Source organism: Sphaeramia orbicularis, chromosome 13, assembly GCF_902148855.1.
Source record: "Sphaeramia orbicularis chromosome 13, fSphaOr1.1, whole genome shotgun sequence".
Lineage (NCBI taxonomy): Eukaryota > Metazoa > Chordata > Actinopteri > Kurtiformes > Apogonidae > Sphaeramia > Sphaeramia orbicularis.
This window is the reverse complement of record NC_043969.1, coordinates 36,803,788-36,831,163: the sequence shown is the minus strand read 5'-3', so window position 1 is coordinate 36,831,163 and position 27,376 is coordinate 36,803,788. Positions and strand designations below refer to the sequence as shown.

The window sequence follows — 27,376 nt, the reverse complement described above, 5'->3', positions numbered from 1 at the left end:
AGACTCTGCTTCCACAGTCACCGCCCCCTTCGCTAAGCAGCCAATCAAACATGTTACATTGGTGCAGTTTAATTGGATGCTGTGGTTAAATATTTCCGCATGTTGGGGGTATTTCCCTTCTTTGTGCTAATGGAAGCTGGAACGGTTACAAATGGCCCTAGTGTCGTCTTTACTGGTGAAATACAACCATACTTTAGAGGTTTCTGAACCAAATACAGAAATGATAGGTGATGCATTTAATGTGATGACATCATGGAACTGATAAGTGGAATCGCTAAGCTAGCAGACTAACGATTCCAAGGAATTGAGCTACTGGGAACTGGTTCTAAGATTCCCATAACTACTCAAACCTGTCTTTAGACTAATTTTTGGAATAAACTCATCATTTCACCTACTTAAATCTAGAGCTGTTGGTAGTGTTGAGGATTTCTTCAGGGTCGATCCTCCAGTTTTTGAGGTTTCCTTTCACCAAGCCAGAGATGACTACGAACAGCAGCACTAGTACGTTGATGCAGGTGAATACTTTATTTACCAAGGCCGACTCCTTCACTCCGAACGCGAGCAGTCCTGCAAGTCAAAAAGGTAGTGTAGAAGACGAAATTTAAGACAGGACAAGGAAATATGGTCATGAAAGATGAGGTAGAAATATGTCAACGCTGACTGTCACCTGTCAGAGTGAGGATGATGAAGACCGCAAATATGTCTGGATACTCTGCCAGGACGCCCGGAGCGTTCATGGTCATGTACCGTCTGCAGAACTCCTCGATGTGCCTTCCAATGAGCTCGTCAAAGGTTGCGCTCCAGGCTCGGGCCACGCTTGAAGTTCCTGTGTGAAAGAAAGTATTGATCTACGATGATTAATTCTACCCAATGTTGCCAACTTTTCATGCTAGACCGGTCACATTTATTACATTATCACTTATTTAAGCACAGTTTTTCTACACAGTTGTGACTATCATCTATTTCCTTACATACACAGCTGGATGACACTAACAGAAATGTCATTTCATCACTATTTTTACATCATTTTTCAGTATTTCATTGGTAGAATATCATCTAACAATGCTCCCTTTATTTAGGGTTTAATGGCAGGAGTAGAGAATTTACATTTTATATACTGAGAAATGTAACTTCTATTGGTACCAGTGATTATCAATAACTTCAATAATAGGCTTTAGTTGTACTATATGACTATAATTAAAAGGATTTCTAATGAACAGAAAAGTAAATATTTAATCACAATTATCTATGTGAAAATTGAGCCCCGAGCAGGAAATCTATGAATTTTCTTTTTAAAGACTTCAGTAATAACTAATGAATATTTCTCAGTGAATCTGGTTCTTCACATTAACTGTCTTAAATCAGAATACTATATTAATCCCAGGGCGACATTTTTGTGAATGAGCTGTGAATGGTTGAACCTATTGACCAACCACTGATCCCCTTTGTTTGCTTATCGTCACTTTCTTAAAATAATGGCCTAAGTCAGGGTATCTCAACTTTTTTTGAACCACGCCCTACTAACAGTATCATGAACCTGGTGGCACCCCCCTATGTCCCCAAAAATTTGTGAGACAGTGGGCCGGGGACAACAATATGCAACCCCCTCTTCACAAACCTCAATCCATGAGCAGGGGGTTATATAGCTCTGTAGATAAAGCTGTGAAAAAGTGAAAGTAAGCTCCCTCACTTTATCAGTGACTACCTGCTCCCCCCCAAAATTATTATGTGACCGGGGGGTGGGGGGGATAATGTGCTGGACGATATATAACCCCCCGCTCACCTCACGGACCTCAATCCGTGAGCAAGGGGAGAGTATGTGCCGAGTGATTTATAATATTGGGATGTACAACAGTATGTCACTTGCAACTAGGGGTGTAAGAAAATATCGGTTCTGCAATATATCGCAATACTTCATTTCACAATACTGTATTGATATTAAAAAGTACTGTATTGATATTTTTAGGTATTTATTCAAATGCAGATATTGTGGAGGTTCGTTTTTGTTTATTTTGTATGTATTTTATTTATTATTATTCAACACTCTTATTAAATAATGTTAGTTCTCTTGTTGGGATTGAACTAAAATAATGTTCTGATGTTAGTTCTGAACTAATAGAATATGAACATTTGAACAGGATCTTAAACTGTAATGTCTGTTAAACAGAATTTAAGTTCTAACACAGGAACATTTTGTGATATATCATTAGATCCTGTTGTGATTAAATAAAATTGTGTTTAGTATTTGGGCGTATTTCTGGTGTAATTCCATTCTTCCAGGAAATAGTATTTTAAAAAAGAAACAAAGCCAATAAAAAATTGCCTTTTTAACAGTATTGTGATGTATCATGATATATCGTATTGTGATCCTAATATTGTGATTTGTATTGCCAGACTCTTGCCAATACACAGCCATACTTGCAACCCCCCCCACCATGCGCTTGCGCCCCTCTGGGAGAGAACCACTGGCTTAAGTCATCATATTAAGGGTTTTCTAAAAACAAAAAAACATATCCTATACTCATATTTGCTTAAGTTTTTTCTGTTTTTCGAAAAACTTGAAAATGATGACTATGACTATGATGACTCGAAAATGATGACTATTATTTTAAGAAAGTGTCATTCCGTGTCTTACCTATGACATATGAAAGGATGAGGTTCCAGCCTGTGATGAAGGCCCACAGCTCTCCGACCGTCACATAGCTATAGAGGTACGCTGATCCCGTTTTGGGGACACGGGCCCCAAACTCAGCGTAACACAGACCGGCCAAGACCGAGGCCAAAGCGGCGATGAGGAAGGAGAGGACGATGGCGGGTCCAGAGCTGTCCCGGGCCACAGCGCCGGCGAGCACGTAGACGCCAGCGCCCAGCGTGCTGCCGACGCCGAGCGCCACCAAGTCAAATGTGTTGAGGCATCTGGACAGACGAGAGTCCTCTGCGTTACAGTCGACAACTTTCACCCTCAGGAGCTGCTTCCCGATGTCTTTTAACGTCGCCAGAATCATCCTGGCAAAAAACCCTGCTCTGCAACCTCTATTCAAGAGAACTGACCTGTGGAACATGAGAGAAAAAAAAGAGAAAGGTGGGAATTTAACTAATAAACAGACCTATTCACTTAAAAAAAAACACTAAATACAATGTACCTACTATTAGTGTTAGCCATCAGGAATATGAACTAATAGTCACAATATAAACAAACATTAAAAACATTACACCCATATAATGGCATCATTGTGTAATTCAGGAAAAGCACAAACTGTTAAGATTTGAAATTTTAGAAACTTTTCATTTGTGAAATTGGTGTTTATATACCTTGCCACTGGAATTAAAAACATCAACTACTATAAAAGTTTTCAATCATAAGGCAAAATGGTGGCTCAAACAACAACAAACCTGTGCACATTGAATCACATCCAGTACTGACCTCACTGTCATTAACTTCTTTTACTTAATTTCATTTTCTTAACTTGCAGTGTTGTTTGTTTCTAGACCTGTGTCAACATGTGTGTATCTTATTAACAGTTTAATCTTTGTTGATTTTAATGTTGTTTGGTCATACTGTTTTTGTTTGTGTTGTTTCTTAAAAGCCTAACCGGGGACACAATCTGCCAATTGGTTATAATGGCTGTAAGTCCTATATTGCATTGGTTACATGCTTTGAAATATAACAATGATTATATGTATTGTCCTTGTCAAATAAATGAACATTTTAAAGTAGTACAACCAAACACTGGCACATAATAAATGGTTAAGTTGTAATAAAAGAGGTTTCAATTTGACACAGGTGTACATTATGTACATTGGTTTGATCCAAAATGTTCTTGCTTGGTGGCATTCTGAAGTCACACCTAAATTCCTCTGCCTTTTCTACTTCACTTCTGTTTAACAACTGAGGCCCAAGAAACAAATGAGATCATGACTCAAAAATGCAAATGAGACTTACTCATGTGTTTCGTATCCTACTTGGCACGTGTAATGTCGACATGCTACTACTTGCTACAGAAGTATGTCATTCATTCATACCCCAGATCAACATAAGAAACCTCAAGGAAGTAGGATTACTATTCCTTATTAACAAGTACCAGAATGTGTTTAGCTAGTCAATCCTTGCTACTATAATGAAGTAGAAGTTAATCTAGCTATATTTTGAAAACTAATTTGACTTCTAATTAAAATTTCACTATAAATCATTCTCACGTGCTTGTGTGTTCATATAAAGCTCATGTTTGAATCTGTTTTGTGCAAACAGTCAGTTGTTTGTTGATGTTAGCGTTAGCTTGCCAACTCCATTTATGAGCTAATGACTGATCCAGTTGCTCAGATCAGTGTCAACAGCCTGTGAAATGATTTATGTGTAAAAGACTCAGGTTAAAAGCTCTTATACTGGCTATATTTGGTGTATTAAAAAAAACAAAAAACTATACATTTTGAAAAATTACCCCCAGTTCCACATTTAATCATTTTTGGAATTTTCTTTTATGGACGTCAGTAGGTAGGGGATCGGTGGATTCATTCATTCTCTGAACCTGCTTTATCCTACTAGGGTCATGGGGGTCGCTTGGAGCCTATCCCAGCTACTTATGGGCGAAGGCGGGGCACACCCTGGACAAGTCGCCAGTTCATCACAGGGCTGAACATATAGAGACAAACAATCACTCTCACATTCACACCTATGGGGGATTTAGATTAACCAATTAACCTATCAATTAACCTATCAGCGCATGTCTTTGGATGGTGGGAGGAAGCCAGAGTACCCGGAGAGAACCCACGCAGACACAGGAAGAACATGCAAACTCCACACAGAAAGGTCCCACCCCCCGTCGACTGGTGTTGGAATCGAACCCAGGACCTTCTTGCTGTGAGGCACAAGTGCTAACCACTGCACCACCGTATTGCCCACCGGGATTGGTGGATCTTTGTCCAAATTTACAGACCCAGGTTTTCATGCATGAGTGAGCAGGGGCAAATTGCGCAATTCAAGTTACAACCGGTTTGCGTGAAGTAGCGGTGGGATTTAAATACAATCAAAGGTCATGGGAGGGGACAATGGGCATCCATCTTGTTTTCCACAAAACTGCCAGGTTACAGCATTAACACTCTGGACACCTTCAACTTGTTTAGGCCTGAAAATGTCACTGAGGACAGGCCAAGTTAACCCTAACCCTAACTTGTCCTGTCCTCAGTGACATTTTCAGGCCTAAACAAGTTGAATTAACTTTGAAAGGCAGGAACAGCTGCCATGGGTAAAGAAATGAAATTGACATGGTGGCCAAAGAGTTAATGCTGTAACCTGTGGAAAACAAGATGGATGCCCATTGTCCCCTCCCATGACCTTTGATTGGATTTAAATCCCACCGCTACTTCGCGCAAACCAGTTGTAACTTGGATTGCGCAATTTGCCCCTGCTCACTCATGCATGAAAACCTGGGTCTGTAAATTTGGACAAATATCCACCAATCCTCTACCTACTGCCGTCCATAAAAGAAAATTCCAACAGTTATCAAATGCGGAACTGGGGGTAATTTTTTCAAAATGTATAGTTTTTTTTATACACCCTGTATAATGCCTCTCTCAGGATTTTTACAGCGACATTAGTGTGCAACAGTAGCTACTGGTAGCATAGAATAGGATTAATGCTAGCTAACATCAACAAGCAACCGACTGAGCTCCAACACAGACTTCACATGAGTACATAAGCATAGTTGAGATCTTATATATAAAACCTGCAAATGTAACAGAGTCTGTTACAAAGTCAAAAGGAACAGAGTGTGATTAATGACATGAAAGTAAATGACATGATCTTGAACACCGACGTAACAAGTTAGTCGCTACCCGTATGCACGCTAGAAGGTCAAGATGAGACACCATAGAAGTGAACTGGAGTTTAATACATGGACGAAAAAGACCGAAAGGGAGACATAAATCAGTCTGGATCCCAATCACATTCGGCAGTCTTTGGCTGCATTTAATGGACCAGTCCAAGAAGGTCCAAGAAAGGCATTGTACATCTGGTAAACCCAAAAACCTGAGGATACAGCAGCTGCTTAGTAAACCTCAGCAACCAACCACATCCATTTCACATTTATCCACAGTAAGAACAGCCTTTGCAGATGCAGTTTCAGTAAATTGTCGATATTGAAAACTAGAGACGTTACCAATCTGGGTCAGTTAAATTGATCTCAGATCTAGAAGAGGTTGTGCTATGTACGTCAATAAATGATGGCAGTAAGTAATGTAACAGCAAAGAATTCTTTTTTGTAACTAACATTTGAAAATAAGTACATTTTACTCAAACTACATTTTGATACCTTAAATTTTACCATTTTGGAATAGTCATTTTACATTTACCTACGTAATATTTCATCATATAATCGTACATGTACATGAAGTACTGCGACACCTCTGAATACATGATAGCATTGTCATATTTTGTAAATATTATGATGATCTGATCTCAAAGCCTACATATTTTGACAGATATGAATCTACCAAACAATGACATGCAGACTACTCACTTTACAACACAATAAAACCTTGGTCCTTCCTTTATGTACAGTTACTCTCCTTCCACTTGACAACTTCCTCACGCTTGTAGTTTTGGACTAAACACCAGCCGGTTTCAGATGAATAGGGCTGAGAGAGACGTTTACAAGCACTCGTTTGACACGTGATTCGGATGCCTCTTGGTGTATAAACCATTCAGGTGTCTGGTTCACAAATAGAAGGGTGACACATCACATGGCCTGCTCAGACACTCGCAGCAGCTGTGACGACAGCCATGTACTCAGACCATTCACACTCATGGGCTTTACTCATTATAGTCAAGACGGCGACACAAATGTGACCTCATTCTACTTCAACTTTTTTTTTTCCACTAAGATCTAAACATCCACCGCTGACCAAAACCATCTAATGATTAATACCTGTTGATCCACCAATCCTGTCAATTCATGTAAATAATTCAGGTAAAATACATTTTGTCATGTTCAGATATGATCCATTTGGATGTTCAGAGGCTCCGTAGTTACCGCGGAAACACCGTCATCTTCCATCATCTGGAGTTTGATAAATGACAGTGGATGTAGACGCTTGTTTTTATGTTCAGTTAATGACATATTTTGTTGGAAAAATCTATTTTTCCTAAGTTTTTCTGATTTGATCTAATAACATTTGAATTTACTCTGAGCTTTTATCAACATCTCCATGATCCGTAAATTAAAAATGGTAAAATATCTGATTTTCACTGAAAAATGCAAAATGCAGAGAATAATATAATAAAGGGTGATGAAAGACAAAAAAAAATGGAAGCTAAGATACGAACAAATTAAAAAATTGTAAAAAAAAAAAAAAGTATTTCCGTTAAAGGGGTTAATCTTTGGAATGGCCTGGAAGATGGATTAAAACAGTCTAAAACAATTAAAACTTTTAAAAAGATGTATAAATTAACTATTATTCAAAAAAATATAGAGCTCAGGATTGACTAAAGAAAATACTTGTTTAAAAGTTGAGATAAGCACATGATTGATCTGAATTAAATTAAATATCTTCTGTTGTATATTTAGCAATGATTACACTGAATTTTTTTTTTGGTTTGTTTGTTTGTTTGTTTGTTTGTTTTCATGTGGAAACATTGCGTTAATTGTAAATAGGGTTTGGCAAAATGAGTCTGAACTTCAGCCTAAACCCTTTTGGTTGCATTGTATATGGAATAATGGATATGTTGTTTTTGTTTGTTGTTTATAATGTGCACAAATTCTGAATCTCTTTTTTATTCTATATGTCGTGTGCTTGTGTTATATGGACTTGTGTCTGCACTAAAGTTTTTTATTATTATTATTATTATTTAAAGTAATTAATGACTGAATAAACTACTACTACTAGTACTCATAAAATAGTTCTGGGTCTTAAAAGGTGAAGGAGGAAATAGCCGTCTATGGTTTTATTTTATTTAGATGAAATGAAAACAAAGGATTCAAGTGTAAGGGGAATATGCAGATAATATGTGAAGGACATACCAGGAAGCATAGATTATTGAAGAAGAAAAACAATGTGACTCAGTGAGATAACCACTGCAGTTGGGTTGTCATGACCTGGTCATTAACACCTGATTAGATCAACATATTAAAGCCAAAACAACCCAATATTAAACACTATACACATACAAAAAGACAAAAAAAAAAAAGCATTTATAAATTCCATCGAAATCTCACGAGACTTGTGGAGTGATGTTACACAAGTCAGCGCGTCGGTCACATTGTGGTCCGGGCAAAAAGGGACGAAAGCAGCCAGTGGTTCAGGACTCAGCGTAAAGACATTTGACGCACATGATGTGACATGCAGCGGCTGAGCTAAAAAAGGAGGGTGGGCAGGAAAGGGCCCTGCCCACCTCTCAGCCAATCACAGAAGTCAACACCTGCTCATGACACACAGAGGCATGGGGGTGAATGTGGAAGCACTAAGTCACATGCTGTTCACTATTTGGCCTGAGGCAAAATACATTTACCCCTTAAAATGTCTTTTTTTACATGCGCTGTGACATTGTGCATACACATGGAGGGCAAGTCTGTAAAAAAATCACAACATACACAGGAGGTACTGTATATTTAAGGTTAACATTTTACACTGCAAAAATCTAAATCTTACCAAGTGTATTTTTCTTATTTCTAGTCAAAATATCTCATCACACTTTCAATAATTTTAATCACATATCACACTTTCACTTTCTCACAGCTTTACAATAACTAATATTCATTAGTTATTATTGACATTTTTAAAAATAAAATGAATAGATTTCATGCTCGGGGCTCAATTTTCACATAATAATTGTGATTAAATATTTACTTTTCTGTTTCTGTTCATGTATCCTAAACATGATCATCTAAAGAGTAACTTTTCAGTGAGATATAAGAACTTATTTTTAGACAACAGATCTTGAAAATCTTATTTCAAGAAATCTTACCAAGATCATTTTCACTTGTTCCATTGGTAGATTTTTTTTTTTTTTTGCTTAATTCAAGATATTTTTGCTCAATTCAAGTAAAAAAAAATATCTGCCAATGGAACAAGTAAAAATTATCTTGGTAAGATTTCTTGAAATAAGATTTTTAAGATCTATTGTCTAAAAATAAGTTCTTATATCTCAATGAAAAGTTACTCTTTAGGTGGTTATGTCTTGTTTTAAGTGTGATGAGATATTTTGACTTGAAATGAGAAAAAATACACTTAGTAAGATTTTGATTTTTGCAGTGTAATAGTTGGGTCAAGTGAGTTTGCAATACAATATATTCTAATATATTTGTGTCTGGATTGAGTTTCATCTGTTTCCTGTGAGTGGCAGATTATTTTGTTCAATTCAAGATTTTTTTTGCTTAATTCAAGCAAAAAAAAATCTGCCTAATGGAACAAGTAAAATTTATCTTGGTAAGATTTCTTGAAATAAGATTTTCAAGATTTAATGTCTGAAAATATTTTTTTATATCTCACTGAAAAGTTACTCTTTAGGTGATTATGTCTTATTTTTAGTGTGATGAAATATTTTGAGTAGAAATGAGAAAAATACACTTGGTAAGATTTGGATTTTTTCCAGTGTAATCATATTTAAATTTCTGCTGATACTGGTGATGATAATAAATAATGTAATATCATATCCTCCTGAGAACCAGCAATGCATTTTTGTCTTCAAACATTTCACAGCTTTACTTAAAAAAAAAAAAATCAAAAAACAAACAACTGCCATTCAAGAAAGGACAAGGACATTCAATAAAAATAAATAATGCATCTAAAAACTGTTGCTTTATGCTGTTTGTTTCCAATTATTTGATGTAAAAAAGCGAAAACTTTTACTTTCCTGAGTCTCGGGAGGATATACGCCTCCATTTGTATAAACATATTTTCTAAAGATTTGAGTCAACAACTGAATTTTAAGAAGTTGTCGCCTGCCTTTAATTCCTCCAGGATGAAGTGGAAACAGGAAACGGCAGAAATCCAATTGAGCAACCGGTGAGAGCATGTAAAGTAGGTCTACAAAAAGCCCACCTGCCCTTGTGGTGTCACTGGAGATGGAGTAAACAAAGAGCCATGTGAGGGCCATCATAAAACAGGCCGCTTACACAGGCACAACACCAACTTTCCTTTCTAGATATTTAGAGACGCTCAAGGGCCGCATCGACCTTGTAATATTAAAGCTACGAAGGACAGACGGGAACAACAGCTTCAAAAAGAGGTAACTACCTTCAGAAGACGGAAACTCCAGACACGACGGCGATGTGTTCAAGTCCTCCTGGAAGAAACAGACAAATAAGAAATGATCACTGGGGGGGTCATTATGTTCATTTATTAGCAGTTTAATAGTTCGATGTAAGACACAGAAAACATGTTTGAGCTTTTGTAGCATGGCACACTGTAAAAAATTAGTAATAAATAACTTAAAGGAGTGATATTTTGCTTTTTTATATGGAATTATGCATTTTAAAACATTTCCTTGTGGTCTGCATAAACTGGAAATGCTCTTCTTGGGTCTGAATTCTTCATTAATTCAACTCCACAGGTCCATCTTCAACCCTATTTCTGAGTAATGACACCAGAAAGGTCATTTTGAGTGCTGGCCCTTTAAATGCAAATGAGCCACTTCAGGCCCTGCCCCCTCCAGGTTGTTAACTGCGCTTTCTGTCTTGTTCAGCCACTTGTGTTCATTAATACAACCAACAATTGAACATTTTAGGTAATTGACTCGAAGTTTGGCCATATTTTCAGTTTTTACTACAACTGCTGCTGCTGACAAACAATTATGTCGTACTCGGAGAAATGTTTGTCGCAAGTCTTGACCTTATATGTGCACATGTTGTGACGTAACTAGTTATAAAACGTAACAAATTAAGCAGAAATTAAAACAGGTTGTAGAAATCCACTCGATTTTTGCCAGAATTAATATAAAGATAGCTTTGCAGCACCTGGAGGGTTCAAATTCAAACTGTATGAACTATTAGGGTCCAAATACACAAATAAATGAACCAAAGGCTAATAAAAGTGGGTTTAGCAAAACATGACCCCTTTAAGACAAATAACAGGTCGTGAATGGATCATACACTGGAGTCTAAACATATTTAATATCCCACCGACTGGCAATAATATGACTATTAAAGATACTGAACTTCAGAAAAGACTGAGGAGATATGAAATTAATTCAACTGAGTTTCTGCTCTTTGAAAACTCACAAATCACAAAACAAGGTAAGTGGAATAAAAATTCAGAACACAATCTGTTTTATATAGTCATTATGAGTTGGGGTGTAAGAAAATATCAGTTTGGCAATATATCGCAATATTTCATTTCATGATATTATATCAATATTAAAAAGTATTGTATTCATATTTTTAGTTATTTATTCAAATGCAGATATTGTGGAGGTTCATTTTTGTTTTTCGTTTATATTTTGTTCATTATTTAACACTGTTTTTTTTTTGTTTTGTTTTTTTAAAATAATGGTTATTTCAAGCATCCCAAAGTACTTTTTACTGTCTGAAAGAGGCAGATGTTAGTTCATTTGTTGGGATTGCACAAAAATAATGTGATGATGTTGGATGATTCAGGGACTGTCCATTAAGCATTCTATTCACAATTAATATAATATGAACATCTGAGCAGGATATTAAACTGTAATGTCAGTAAAACATAATTTAACTTTTTACAGAGGAACATTTTGTGATGTAGTATTAGATCCTGTTCTGATCAAATAAAATTTGTTTGGTATTTATGCGTATTTCTGGTGTACTTAAATTTTTACAGAACATTATCTTTTAAAAAAAGAAACAAAAAAATATTGCCTTGTTAACAATATCATGATACATCGTGATATATCGTATCATGATCATCCTAGCATTGTGATTTGTATCCTATTGCCAGATTCTTGCTAATAAACACCCCTGATTATGAGTATGTTTATCAATTTATCAGCCATCAGCAGTATTTGCTTTATTCAAACTATTCTTATTGTCATTCTTGCTTTATTATGTTAGAAAAAAACATACAAAACACAACCATCACATATGAACCAACATGAACCCTGCCAACAAGGCCATAACACAAAGACAGGTATTGAGAAATTAATAAAAAATCAATTAGAAGATAACAAAAATAAACAAAAAACAAACAAAAAAATCCAATTACTACCAAATAACATACGTTGAACAAGGGAAGCTTTTTGCCACATATACAGCGAACAGTTTTAGATGAAGAATTAGGACTATTTTGTCATGTTCTGTCTTAAGTAGAGAGGGAAAACTAATCAGGACCGGTCTATTACAGGAGAAAATACAATCTAGATGTTAATTTGTTGTTCAGACATCCACCTCATTAAATCGTACCTAATTATAACTGTTGTGAGCGTGTCCAATATGTACCAATGCGTGGTCCCGATAAAAACACCCCCGGCCAATAATAGGCTCGTCCATCGTGTAGATTGTGCGATGTTAACACCCTGGTTTGAGGCCAGGTGCAGTGACAAAAACAGTCCAGCTGACGTGACCTTGTACTGATCCTGTATCTACATTTTGTCCCCAGACACATTCAGTTCAATTGTAAATGACATGACAACAACACAAGTCCTGTCACAGACATTATATCAGTATGTGTTTACAAGGGCGTTTATGGTTCAGGTGAACAACACTCAACATGGCTGCATACACATCCTTATAACACTTCTCCAATAATGATTTTTAATAAATAACATAGTGACTTAGAAAATGATCAGTCTACTTTAACCCTCAGGGGTCCACGGTTACGGCCCTGTGACTGAATCACATGACATATTCAACACGTTGTAGCGTCGGAAGTTGTAGAGGTAGACCACTGGAGACAATTGCATTTGAAAGTGCGGACTTGAAACACTCTCCCACTTTTTATTTGATGTTAATAGAGCAAATACAACCGGAGATATGACGGTTTGAAACCAGAGCAAATAAACATGAATACAAGTATGAAAATGAGGTAGGGGGGGACGTTAGATTTCTGACCATATCTTTGCCATTTTTTGTCCTTTTCTAAAATGGAAAAAACTGTCCAAATCTGCGAATTCTAATCCCCAGACTGCATTAGTATTACAGGTAAGGGTGAGAATGACCCCCACCTGACCCGGAGGAGGACCGGGGGGTGAAAAACCCCCAAAACAAAACGGAGAAAACACCTATGTAAAGATCTGCTTTTATGTCAAATATTTAAGTATAGTTTTAATTTATTACAATTTTGATTTTATATACTTAATATTTGGAACAAATATTCACTTTTAAAGTCTTTGAAAAGGTTCGTTAAGCATCTTTGTGTTATTTATGCTATAAATTACATACATTTTTCAAATTGGATTTTATATTTTTTGTGTGTTTTTTGTCCTTTTGTGTTGATATAGTAGGTTAAAGTGAAAAAATAAAAAGCAGATGAGATAGATGAAGTTGTGCTGAAAAAGATACCAAACATGGTTATAGTAAACATTTCTTTATATAGTATATAAAGGCAAAATCAAAAGGATTCAAAAATGGCCAAAATAGGCTCAGACCCCTAAGGGTTAGAGAACTGAGTGTTTGATTAATCGTATTTTCCAATTTCTACACTTAAATATCATGAAAATGTTTTATTACACTTTCTTTCAAACCATCTCTCCAGACTGTAAATGGAGCTCAAACACGTCTCTACGCCCAAGTCGATAACTGTTTAATTGCGTCTGATAACACTGTGTGCTAAGCTAACACTGACCATGAAAGATCTTGACTACAGTTGGTGAAATGTTGATCCTTTAAACTCTGTTCTTTCTTTACCTTCACTGTAGGGTCGAAGAATACAGACCCAGCCCAAGAAATATTTCAACACAAGTATTTATCAACTAGGGACGCACCGATACCACTTTTTTCCAGACCGAGTATAAGTACAAGTACTTACATTTGAGTACTTGCCGATACCGAGTACTTAATAATACCATTCCAGTTGTTAGTTCGTTTTGTAAATGTGCTTTATTGTCGTTGTCATTAGTCTCACTGGAACAAAGTGCGGCTACTGACATTTAATGTGTTGGAATGAGCGTTTCTCAATTAATCCACCAGGGGGCGCCGCTCTGAATTAACCATATACTGGTCAAATACCACCAAGAAAAGTTTTATGAGAAGAAGAAGAAAGTCCATAATAACAAACATGGAGACAACAGAGGCAACTCTTATGTGGATACTAATATTGCAGCGTTTTCGCAGGTAAGGTTTAAAACACAGGTGTCAAACATGCGGCCCGGGGGCCAAATCCGGCCCGCCAATGGGTCCAGTCTGGCCCTTTGGATGAATCTGTGAAATGCAAAAATTACACTAAGATATTAACAATGCTTTTAGTTCAGGTTCCACATTCAGACCAATTCAATCTCAAGTGGGTCAGACCAGTAAAATACTAACATCATAATCACTCAACATATAAATAATGACAACTCCAAATGTTTCTCTTTGTAAATGTAAATATTTTTATGTATTTACACTAAAACAAAGTATAATTTAGCAAAAAATGCGAATAACCTGAAATGTCTTAAGAGAAGCGAGTATAATTTAAGAGTATTCTGCCTGTTACTCAATGTTTTGTGTGTTTGTAGATCCACTGTGATCTGCAAGTTATATACAGGGTGGGGAAGCAAAATTTACAATGAACACTTAGTTGTTTTTTCTCAGCAGGCACAACGTCAATTGTTTTGAAACCAAACATATATTGATGTCATAATCATACCTAACACTATTATCCATACCTTTTCAGAAACTTTTGCCCATATGAGTAATCAGGAAAGCAAACGTCAAAGAGTGTGTGATTTGCTGAATGCACTCGTCACACCAAAGGAGATTTCAAAAATAGTTGGAGTGTCCATAAAGACTGTTTATAATGGAAAGAAGAGAATGACTATGAGCAAAACTATTACCAGAAAGTCTGGAAGATACTATTAAAGAAGAATGGGAGAAGTTGTCACCCCAATATTTGAGGAACACTTGCGCAAGTTTCAGGAAGCGTGTGAAGGCAGTTACTGAGAAAGAAGGAGGACACATAGAATAAAAACATTTTCTATTATGTACATTTTCTTGTGGCAAATAAATTCTCATGACTTTCAATAAACTAATTGGTCATACACTGTCTTTCAATCCCTGCCTCAAAATATTGTAAATTTTGCTTCCCCACCCTGTATAATGTACATGTGTAAACGATCAACTGAGACACAATATTGTTAAAATTACACTTATTTTTTCAGTTTGTTCATGTTATTCACATCTTTTGAAAGGACAGTTTGTAGATGGAAACCTTTTCATAATGCAAATTAACTTTTTTTGCTGTAAAACATGGAGAAAAGTTTGGAGTTGACATTATTTATATATTATTATGTTACTATTACACTGGTTCGGCCCATTTCAGATCAAATTTAACTGAATCTGGCCCCTGAACTAAAATGAGTTTGACACCCCTGGTTTAAAAGCTTAGCTTCAGCAGGAAGGGAAAAGATAAATGCGCGATAAGTTTCATTTTCACTTCAGTCTGCACCACTCCGTACCCCCATAGCATTATAAGTAGGACTGAAACCGGCCCAGCCCTGGGTAGTTGTCATAAATATGTCAGTAGTTTTTCTCCAACTCACACAGTCACTCTTTGAACAGATCCTCTACCTCCACAGTTCCCGCTGGTATTCTCCATCTGGGTACCCATCTGTGAGTATCTGGAAAACAGATGGAATGTACGCAGAGGACGGACAGAACGCTCCGTCTGTATCTGTCTGTGTCTTTAACGTTACTTGCAGTCAGTGTTACTTTTATCACCGTCATTTATTTAGAAAAATCTCCACACTCTCCACACTCCACACACATTACTCCTCCGCTGCGTACCTGCTGCACTGAACTGTGAATGCCACGCTGCCGTAAGTGGCATCAGTGCAGTTGTATCGGATTACTTTTACGAGTACAAGTACACACACTGAGTATCGGAGCTGATGCATCCCTACTATCAACCATAGGATTAAAGCAGCGTACGACTTTCATCACTATTTTCTCTTCAAATTTGTAAAACCCCAGTGATATCCTCATTAGCACTAATCCATTAGTTTTTTTGTGCTTATGAACCTAAATCACTTCCCTTACAGTGAACAACTTTGAAGATTTGTTGTGAAGTGCATTGTGGGAATGGGAATTCCACACAGCAACAACCCCATTACTACTCCACACTAACCACAGAATTAGCATCCTTTATTCCAGACTGATATCTGAAGATGCAATATCTCCTGTGTTGAACATCAGTCTGTTAATCTAACGACACCATACACACTCATGAGGAAATGACTCAACGTGGCCATAGCGACCATTTTACTTCTTGCTGTACACATTGTTTGTTTTTGCTTCATCTCATATCAGAGTTTCACAATAACCATGATTTCATAACTAGACACAATGAAATCCTTCTGGGTGTTAAACTTTCCCTTCTTTGATGTTGTGTGAATGGTCAGTAGTCCTCATGTTAATGACATTTATGTCTTAATAAACAGTTTGGGAAATTCTATTTTTGTCATTTCCGTGTCTGAATAAATGTTTGTGTTTCCATACTCTTCCTCATTCCTGTTTTCTAAAAGTATTAAAGAAGCAGAATGGATCATGATGGCTTTTGTAGGAGCCAAAAAGACCATGGGGCTGTTAACAATAGGGGTGTGTATTGGTAAGAATCTGGTGATACGATACAAATCACAATACTAGGATCACGCCACGATATATCACGATACTGTTAAACAGGCAATTTTTTTGTTTGTTTCTTTTTTTAAAATGATTACTTCCTGGAAGAATTGAATTACAGCAGAAATATGCACAAATACTAAACACATTTTTATTTGATCACAACAGGATCTAATGTTATATCACAAAATGTTCCTGTGTTCAAACTTAAATTATGTTTTACAGACATTACAGTTTAAGATCCTGTTCAAATGTTCATATTCTATTAGTTCGCAACTAACATCAGAATATTATTTCTGTGCAATCCCAACCAAGGAACTAACATCTGCCTCTCGAACAGTAAAAAGTGCTTTAAGGATGCTTCAAATAACCATTATTTAATAAAACAGTGGTAAATTATAATCAACCAGATATAAACAAAACAGAAAAAACAAAAATTAACCTCTGCCATAGCTGCATTTGAATACCTAAATACCTAAAAATATCGATACAGTACTTTTTAATATCGATACAGTATCGTGAAATGAAATATCGTGATATATTGCAGAACTGATATTTTCTAACATCCCTAGTTAACAACTGAACATAAAGATGTACTGAAAGATCTACACAGAATCTGAAAATCTGAATATGAAAAATAAGTAAATAAAAAAAAGAATGCTTAGAAATCCTGTGTTTGGACCTTTAAGAGAGGAGTTTGTTAAAGATTATAAAATTACTTGTCATAGTGACCTTAGTATCTTCCAAAACCAACCAAATCACTGATATGTCTTATCTGTTTAATGCAGCGCAAACAGTCTCAGGTCAAAGTGAAACCAAAGAATCTGATGCAAATAAGATGTGTGACTTTAAAAGCATAACTGCATTCATTTTATGTAAAAATTTGACTAAAAAAAATTAGGAAAAGTAATTAAATATGAAGAAAAATTATCATATATGTACAGTATTCAGCAAAAAAAAAAAAAAAAGGCAGTGACACAAATTTGGTCTTTGCAAATGTTGCTGCTTCAGTTTTTTAGATGATTTTCCACATATTTTTGAGACAAATTATAAGCATTTTATATGTTTTGAAGACTTTTACTGACAAATAAATTACATTTATGCAGAGTAAACTTGTGTCAGTACAAAAACCATAACTGTAGAGCCTTGAATTGGCATATGGTAGGAATCAGACACCAAAAATAGGATTTGAAACTGACTATTGGTTAATGTATAAATGTTATAAATGATTATGTAATAAACTGAGCAATTAAATACAAATCATGGCTGTTATGTGTTCATGTTTTCACTAAATGTTTTTCTTCATAAATGAGCACGGTAAAACTTAATGTTTTCCATAATTTAGCCTCAGCTGGTTCATCTAACATACATTTAACAGATATGGGTCAATTTTACGCAGATGATGCATTAGTATACAAACATTTATAATATCCTACCTGTACTTTAACAGTCTTTCTTGCGCAAAAACATCACTAAATGTTTGCCTAAAACTATAGTTATTTAAGGTGTTTTTGCTAATGTCAGATCTCACACATCAGTGTTTATACTAGTTGAGACACTATCACTCATTCATTCAATAGATATTATATAATCTTTTCTATAAAGCCAAAAACAATAGTGAGCCAATATTTTTCATGTGTATGTGTCAGTTTAGGATGCCTTTTTTTTAATCAACAAGGATGACGATATACTGGGTGTGTGCATCACATTTAACCCATAAAGACCCGAACATCTATCACTGACCAAAAGCATCTACTGATGTAAACTGTTTAACCCATAAAGACCCAGTCTGACTGTTGTGGCAGTTCCCAAATTAATTTTTCTCCCTTTTTAACCTTTCCTAAATGATTTATCACCATTTTATTATAATATTATCCTTTGCATTTTGCATTTTTTTCATTAAAATCATCTATTTTCCTGTATTTAATTCACTGATCATGTACATGTTCATCAAAGCTCAGAGTAAAGTTGAGGGTTATTATATCAAAAACAGAAAAAAACTGGAGAAAAAGTGTTGTGTTTTTTTTCAGTAAAATATATCATTACCGGACATAAACCAAGTGTCTCCATCCACCGTCATTGACCCAACTCCATGGGTTTTACTGGTGAATCAGTGTTGTAGAAAATCACAGTGTTTCCATGGTAACTACGGAGCTTCTGAACGTCCAAATGGGTCATATCGGATGACCATGAAAAGATGATAAACTGTATTTTACACCAATTATCTACATGTATTGACAGAATTAATGGATGATCAATTATTAAACAGTTTAGATCAGTAGATAATTTGGTCTCCGGTGGATGTTTAATACCTGTTGATCCATTAATCTCATCAATCCATGTCAATAATTGGTGTAAAATGCAGTTATTAATCTTTTCATGGTGATCAGATATGACCCATTTGGACGTTTAGAGACTCCGTAGTTACCGTGGAAACACCGTCATCTTATGCAACACTGATTCACCAGTAAAACCCATGGAGTTGGATCAATGACAGTGGATGGACACACTAGGTTTATGTTCAGTTAATGAGAGATTGGACTGAAAAAGTCACTTTTTCTGCAGTTTCCTCTGTTTCTGATATAATATCAATCAACTTAAATCGAAGTTTTTATGAACATCTACAGGATAAGTTAATTAAGTACAGGAAAATACCTGATTTATACTGAAAAAATGCAAAATATATATAAGATAATATTAAAATAAATATTCAGAAATGTTAGATATAGAGTAAATTTCCCTTGGGAACTGACACAAAAATAGCAGTGGGTCTTTATGAGTTAAAAAACAAAGCTGTTATAGCTCCATGACACTATAGGTGCTTACTAATTAAACTGACAGTCAGTCTGAACAGCAGCTCCTCATGACTTTCTCTACTTTCTCCGCTTAATGAACCCTCCTCAGGCAAGTTCAGTCAAAATGTTGCACATACTTTCTGCAGTCGTCATTTTTTATTCTCTGTCAAGCTGGTGAATAAATGTGAGGTGCACTTACCGGAATTTGACCTGATATAGACTTTCATGGCAAAAATCAAATAGTGCAGCAGCTCTTTGGATAAAGAATTGTTTGATTCAGAACAGATGTCGTACAGAACTTTTTCCTTCTATGCTCTGAATTTTAAAAAGAGACTGTGTAGTAAATCACCACCCACGTATTGTGAGTGTGAGTATTCCGCTGTAGGCTCTAAATAATAAATAAATAAAATCAAATAAATGTATATAATCTCTAGTGGAGGGAAAAATATACAAAAAGCACACTGGCAGCTCTATTTATGATTAGTCTTGAAATAGTTTTGGGAAATTATTTACTTAAATTGAATCAAACTATGATCAGAGTTCCTACAAGGTTCTACAAGTTCAATTTAAGACTTTTTAAAACTACTTGGAACAGAGTTTAATGCTTATTTCACAGCAATACTGGCAAAACTTTATTTACTCCAATGCCTTAATTCCCAATGTTCTGAGTCCTTTTTCATCGGGGGCTGCAAAGTTACCGATAACTGGTTCCTAATTTCAATATATATTGTCAGTTTGGAACTGAGTCGACTAACGCTACTGTCTTTGCAGCTTGGACATTTAACAGACACATTTAAACACAATATAGCCAACAAGTTTATGACAACATAATTTAACCCACAAAGACCCAAAGAACCACTGGCAACAAAACCATCTACCGATTTAAACTGTTTAATACCTGTTGGTCCACTAATCCTATCAATACATGTAAATAATTGGTGTAAAATACAGTTTATCATCTTTTCATGGTCATCAGATATGACCCATTTGGACGTTCAGAGACTACGTAGTTACCGTGGAAACACCGTCATCTTCTACAACATTGATTCACCAGTAAAACCCATAGAGTTGGAAAGACTTGGTTTATGTTCAGTTATTGATAGATTTGCTGAAAAAGTCAGTTTTTCTGCAGTTTTCTCTGTTTCTGATGTAATTACCCTCAACTTTACTCTGCACTTTTATGAACATCTACAGGGGTTGGACAAAATAATGGAAACACCTTAAAAAATCAACAAAATATAATTTAATATGGTGTAGGTCCGCCTTTTGCGGCAATTACAGCCTCAATTCTCCGAGGTATTGATTCATACAACTTGTGAATTGTTTCCAAAGGAATTTTAGGCCATTCTTCAGTTAGAATACCCTCCAACTCTTTTAGAGACGATGGCGGTGGAAATCGACGTCTTACTTGAATCTCTAAAACTGACCATAAATGCTCAATAATGTTGAGGTCTGGGGACTGTGCCGGCCATACGAGATGCTCAACTTCATTAGAATGTTCCTCATGCCATTCTTGAACAATTCTAGCTGTATGGATTGGGGCATTATCATCTTGAGGTGAAGGTGTTTCCATTATTTTGTCCAACCCCTGTACATGATCAGTAAATTACATATAGGAAAATATATGAGTTTCACTGAAAAAATGCAAACTACAGAGGATAAAATGGTAATCAATGGAGATAAAGCACTTAAGAAAGGTTAAATCAAGAGCTAAAAATAATTTGGGAACTGACACAAAAGTAACACTAGGTCTTTATGGGTTAAGACCTACCATATCAAATGTAATACCTTTATAGATTTGTTTTAAGGTATTAAATGCAGATTTGTAAACACAAGTCTGACATGGCTGTATAAAAACACAACAAGCATCCATCATTCACCAGTGTGTAAAATGTGGGAGAATTTACAATTATGTCCAGCTTTGGTTCACTTAAGTTCCTCCAAACAAGGGGTGTCAAACATGTGACCCACGGGCCAAAACCGGCCCACCATAGGGATAAATTAACAAAATGCAAAAATTACACTGAAGACATTAACAATTAAGGCTGTTGCACTCATTTTAGTTCCGGTTCCACATTCAGACCAATATGTTCTAAAGTAAAATAATAGCATAATAACCTATAAATAATGAAAAAAACTCAATTTGTTTTGGTAGTTCTTCAAGACGGGTCAAAACACGGTATTCAAAATCCCTCTAACGCACAGGTGTCAAACATGCGGCCCGGGGGCCAAATCTGGCCCACCAAAGGGTCCAGTCCGGCCCTTTGGATGAATTTGTAAAATGCAAAAATTACACTAAGATATTAACAGTCCTTTTAATTCACGTTCCACATTCAGACTAATTCAATCTCAAGTGGGTCAGACCAGTAAAATACTATCATAATAACATAAAAATAATGACAACTCCAAATGTTTCTCTTTGTAAATGTAAATATTCTCATGTATTTACACTACAACAAAGTATAATTTTGCAAAAAATGCAAATAACCTGAAATGTCTTAAGAGAAGTAAGTACAATTTTAACAATATTCTGCCTGTTACTCAGTGTTTTGTGTGTTTGTGTAAATGATAAACTGAGGCATAATATTGTTAAAATTACACTTATTTTTTTCAGTTTGTTCATGTTATTCACATCTTTTGAAAGGATAGTTTGTAGACGTAAACCTTTTCATGATGTAAATTAACTTTATTTGCTGTAAAACATAGAGGAAAGTTTGGAGTTGACATTATTTATATATTATTAAATTATTATATTACTGGTCCGGCCCACTTCAGATCAAATTTAGCTGAATCTGGCCTCTGCACTAAAATGAGTTTGACACCCCTGCTCTAACGGGACATTTTAGAGACAATTTGACAGATTAGTGTTGCTAAATGACCCACATTTTTACATTTTAATTCATTTTTGCTTCAATTGGACCATAAGGGATTATTCAAAACAAGGAGCTACTTCATATTGAAATAAATGTTGGAGTGGTAATCAATTAAAGTTCGCTCCGTGACGGGACGTTTCTGTGTTTTGACCCAGATTCAACCGGGATAGTTTAGCTTCAAAAGAGCAAAACTAGGATGAATTTGCAAAATACAAAAATTACACTGAATATATTAACAATCAAGGCTGTCGCACTCATTTTAGTTCTGGTTCTATATTCAGACCAATACGTTCTAAAGTAAAACAAGAGCATAATAACCTATAAATAATGAAAAAAACTCAATTTGTTTTGGTAAGTTCTTCAAGATGGGTCAAAACACTGTCTTAGAAATCTCTCTAACGGGACATTTTAGAGAGAATTTGATAGATTAGTGTTGCTAAATGACCCACATTTTTACATTTTAATTCATTTTTGCTTCAATTGGACCATAAGGGATTATTCAAAACAAGGAGCTACTTCATATTGAAATAAATGTTGGAGTGGTAATCAATTAAAGTTCGCTCCGTGACGGGACGTTTCTGTGTTTTGACCCAGATTCAACCGGGATAGTTTAGCTTCAAAAGAGCAAAACTAGGATGAATTTGCAAAATACAAAAATTACACTGAATATATTAACAATCAAGGCTGTCGCACTCATTTTAGTTCTGGTTCTATATTCAGACCAATATGTTCTAAAGTAAAATAATAGCATAAAAACCTATAAATAATGAAAAAAACTCAATTTGTTTTGGTAAGTTCTTCGAGATGGGTCAAAACACTGTCTTAGAAATCTCTCTAACGGGACATTTTAGAGACAATTTGACAGATTAGTGTTGCTTAAAGACCCACATTTTTACTTTTAAATTCATTTTTGCTTTAGTTGGACCATAAGGGATTATCTAAAACAAGGAGCTACTTTATACTGAAATAAATGTTGGAATGGCAGTCAATTAAAGTTCGCTCTCTGATGGAACATTACTGTGTTTTGACCCAAATTCAACCGGATTAGTTTAGCTTCAGAAGAGCAAAACTAGGATGAATTTGCAAAATACAAAAATTACACTGAAGATATTAACAATTAAGGCTGTTGCACTCATTTTAGTTCTGGTTCTATATTCAGACCAGTATGTTCTAAAGTAAAATAATAGCATAATAACCTATAAATAATGAAAAAAAAAAATCCTAAATTTATACTTGTAGTTCTTTGAGGTTCAACTGGACTAGTTTAGCTTCAAAAGAGCCAAACTAGCCCAGTTAAACCTACAAGACCTACCAAGAAGAATAATGACGTGGGCAAAAGAACCCTGTATAATATGTGTAGTGAACCACAAGTCTGACGTGGCTGTATAAAAACACAACAAACAGCCGTCATTCACCAGAGCATAAAATGCAGGAGAATTTACAATCATGTCCAGCTTTAGAATTTGCAAAATAGAAAAATTACACTAAAGATATTAACAATCAAAGCTGTCATTTTAGTTCAGATTCCACATTCAGACCAATATAATTTAAAGTTAAATAATTACATAATAACCAATAAATAATAACGTTAAAAAAAAAAGTCATCTTTTTTTCTTGGTAATTCTTTGAGGTTCAACTGGACTAGTTTTACTAGTTAGGCTAAACTAGTCCAGTTGAACCTTGAAGAATAATGACATGGGCAAATGAGAACTTGTAAGAGAAATTGTTCTTATTTTAGTTCCAACTTCCAAATTTTTTAACAATATAACACCTGTTGCCAAATGTTTGTAATGCACATGCACAAATAATAAGTTGAGGCATAATATTGTTAAAATTGCATAAATTTCTCTTACAAAATGTCAGTTTTTTCACATGTATTTTGAGAAAGAATAATTTGTAAATGTAAATATTCCCATCATTTTATCTTTTTATTGCACTAAAACAATTATTTATAGGTTCTTATGTTATTATTTGACTGGTCCGGTCCACTTGAGATCACATTAACCCTTTCATGCATCATTAATCAAGATTTTTATTCGTGAGTGTTTTTATTCCTCGAGGCATTAAATAAAAACAAACAATGTAATTGAAATAGTTTTTATGAACCCATTTTTCATGGAGTTGCAAAAATATCCACTCAGCTGGACACCATGCATTAAATTTTTGAAGCAAAGAAACGTATTTACTGATAAACTGTGTGAAAACTATGAAATGAAAACATTTTTAATGCGGCTAATCTGATGTTTTCTCAAATTTTAACATACACTAATACTAGTCATTACTCACTTCATTGAGGTAATATGCAAAACCCCCCACAAAAACCTGTTAATTACAGCAATTGATTTACTCTCAAACATGTTAGTGCAGATCAGGTTTACCAAGAACAGTAAAGTTACAGTAACAGTATGAACTGCAGTGTATGGGATGGTGCATGCACTGCAAAAATCTAAATCTGACCAAGTGTATTTTTCTCATTTCTAGACAAAATATCTCATCACACTTAAAATAAGACAGAATCACCTATAGAGTAACTTTTTTTTTTTTTTTTTTTTTTGCTTAATTCAAGCAAAAAAAAAAATCTACCAATGGAACAAATGAAAATTATCTTGGTAAGATTGTTTTAAAATAAGAATTTACAGATCTATTGTCTATAAATCAGTTATTATTTCTCACTGAAAAGTTCCTCTTTAGGTGATTCTGTCTGGTTTTAACCCTTTCATGCATGAATTATGAGAACCTTAATCATGATTTTTCTCCCCTGTTTTTATTCCTCTTTAGGCATGAAAAAAAAAATGCAATTGACAGCTTTTTATGAACCTATTTTTCATGGAGCTGCAAAAATGTCCACTCAAATGGATACGATGCATTTAATTTTTGAAGCAAAGAAACATGTATTTACTGATATACAGTGAAAACTATGAAATATAAACACTTTTAATGCTGCAAATCTGATGTTTTCTCATATTTAAACATACTCTAATACTAGTTCTTACTCACTTCATGGAGATAATATATAAAAACCCATTTTGTTAAAGAAAAAATGATAATTACAGTCTAATAACAATTGATTTACACTCAAACATGCTACTGCAGATCAGATTTATCAAGAACAGCAAAGTTACATATGCATAAGTGTCCACTGTGTTGGCTGATATGGAACTAAAACAACAAAATCCATGAATATAAAAGAGAACCCCTTATGCAAAGAAAATATATTTCTCTATATATTGACAGTCAGTATATTACTGACTGAAAAATACATTACTGTATAATATATATTTATATTTAAAATATACAGAATAATATATTGTGTCAATATATTTTGTATTATATTACAATATATTGAAAAATACATAAGGAATTGCCGCTTTCCATATGTTGAAACATACATGACAATATATTTACTTATATATGGAAATATATGTCATTATATATTTAGTAATACACTTCATAATGTATGTATGCATATATACATACATATATTGTCTAGTGTATTACTAAATATTTGTAATTATATATTTAGTAATACACTTCAAAATATATGCATGTATATATGTACATCTTTTTCATCCTATGTTGCCAAAATGACGGAGAAGGCATCTTTTATCAGTTAACACTTTTTTCATGTATATCACGATGCATATTTTCATGAAATATGTTATTATGCATACCAAGTAATGTAAGTGTTGATAAATATCTGCTTTATGTAAAATTGTGTCAATGGAAAGAATTTGAGTTTCAATAAAACTATATATAAAAATACAGGGCAGTTTTTGTCTTCATTGTAATATATGTTTTATATGTATCAATATATGATTAAAGCATATATTGCAGTATATTGGAAAATATATGCACTACTTTCCCATATATGGAAATGTATTTTTTAATATAATGCATTATATTTTTCAGTATATTGCCATATATTTTTGTTTCATAAGGGACAACTGTCCACTGTAGTGACCACTATGCATGAAAGGGTTAATCTGAATGTAACCCCTGATAGAAAATGACTTTGACATCCCTGCCCTAAACTTACTTCGCGCTATAAAAGGAAATGGACACTTTTTCCTCTTTGGCGCACGACTCAACTTGCAAAAAAACACAACAACATAAGAAACCAAAAAAAAAAAAAACCCCTCGTTAAGTTCACTATTAGAGTTATTTGTTTCATCAAATTTATTTTAAAGTGAGGATCCTTAAAAGACGCCTCTGCTTTTCAGTGTCCTTGTATGGCAGGAAAAGTCAGTTGCTGTTCTCAGATACTCTCAGGTTTATTGCATCAGCCAGATGGTGCCTTCCCAGCTCATTTCAGACCATGTGCACTACTGCTTTAAGGCTGGAGCGCACACATGGTTGGAAAGCATCAACACTGTACTTCTTTTATTTATTTATTTATTTGCTGTTTAACATGTCGGAAAAATCTATAAAAAACCACCACGTTTCTATGGAGCGCCTTTTACGCACGGACTGTAACCATTGATGTGGATACTTAAAGCTTACCTTCTTTTACGCGCGGTCACGAAAAAGCGCCTTCTTCAATTAAAGCACTAATACAACAATAACAGCAAAGTAGAAGACGCTTTCATCAGCTTGACTTCTGACAGATGGTTTGTTGAGAAGGACATACACGCGTAAAAAAGCACAGCCCACACCACTAACACACACGGACAAGAGGAAGTTCCCTCAGCTGTCCAAAAGCTCCGCCCGATTATTGATGCTTTTTTTTTTTTTTTTTTTTTTTAAACCTGCAGAGACAAATTTCAACCACTAGGGGGTAATGTTCACAAGCAAATACCCATGTAGACTCCTCACTGTGAAATTATCTCTGAAGCATCTTGGAAACTGATCAAAAACAGCAGTGTTTACCCAGTGCTTTATGCCAGTATGCATATGTTGACATTTCTCTCCTGCTGTTCCACCTTCCTTTCATTGTTGCACCTTTAATACAGATGATTAGAGATTGCTTATTTACGACTGTTACAACATCTCAGGG

At 35.0% G+C, this 27,376-nt stretch overlaps 1 protein-coding gene across 1 annotated transcript in view; it reads right to left on the bottom strand.

Moving 5' to 3' along the window:
- Positions 1-27,021, bottom strand: part of LOC115432259 (high affinity cationic amino acid transporter 1-like) — a 43,435-nt gene extending 16,414 nt beyond the window's left edge. The window contains exons 1-5 of the mRNA XM_030153156.1: positions 26,884-27,021; positions 10,231-10,279; positions 2,636-3,051; positions 668-826; positions 396-567 (exon numbers count right to left, since the gene is read on the bottom strand). Coding sequence (XP_030009016.1) covers positions 396-567; positions 668-826; positions 2,636-3,005 — 701 coding nt within the window. The 5' untranslated portion in view covers positions 3,006-3,051; positions 10,231-10,279; positions 26,884-27,021. The remainder of the gene's footprint in view (positions 1-395; positions 568-667; positions 827-2,635; positions 3,052-10,230; positions 10,280-26,883) is intronic.
- Between the last annotated feature and the right edge of the window lie 355 nt (positions 27,022-27,376).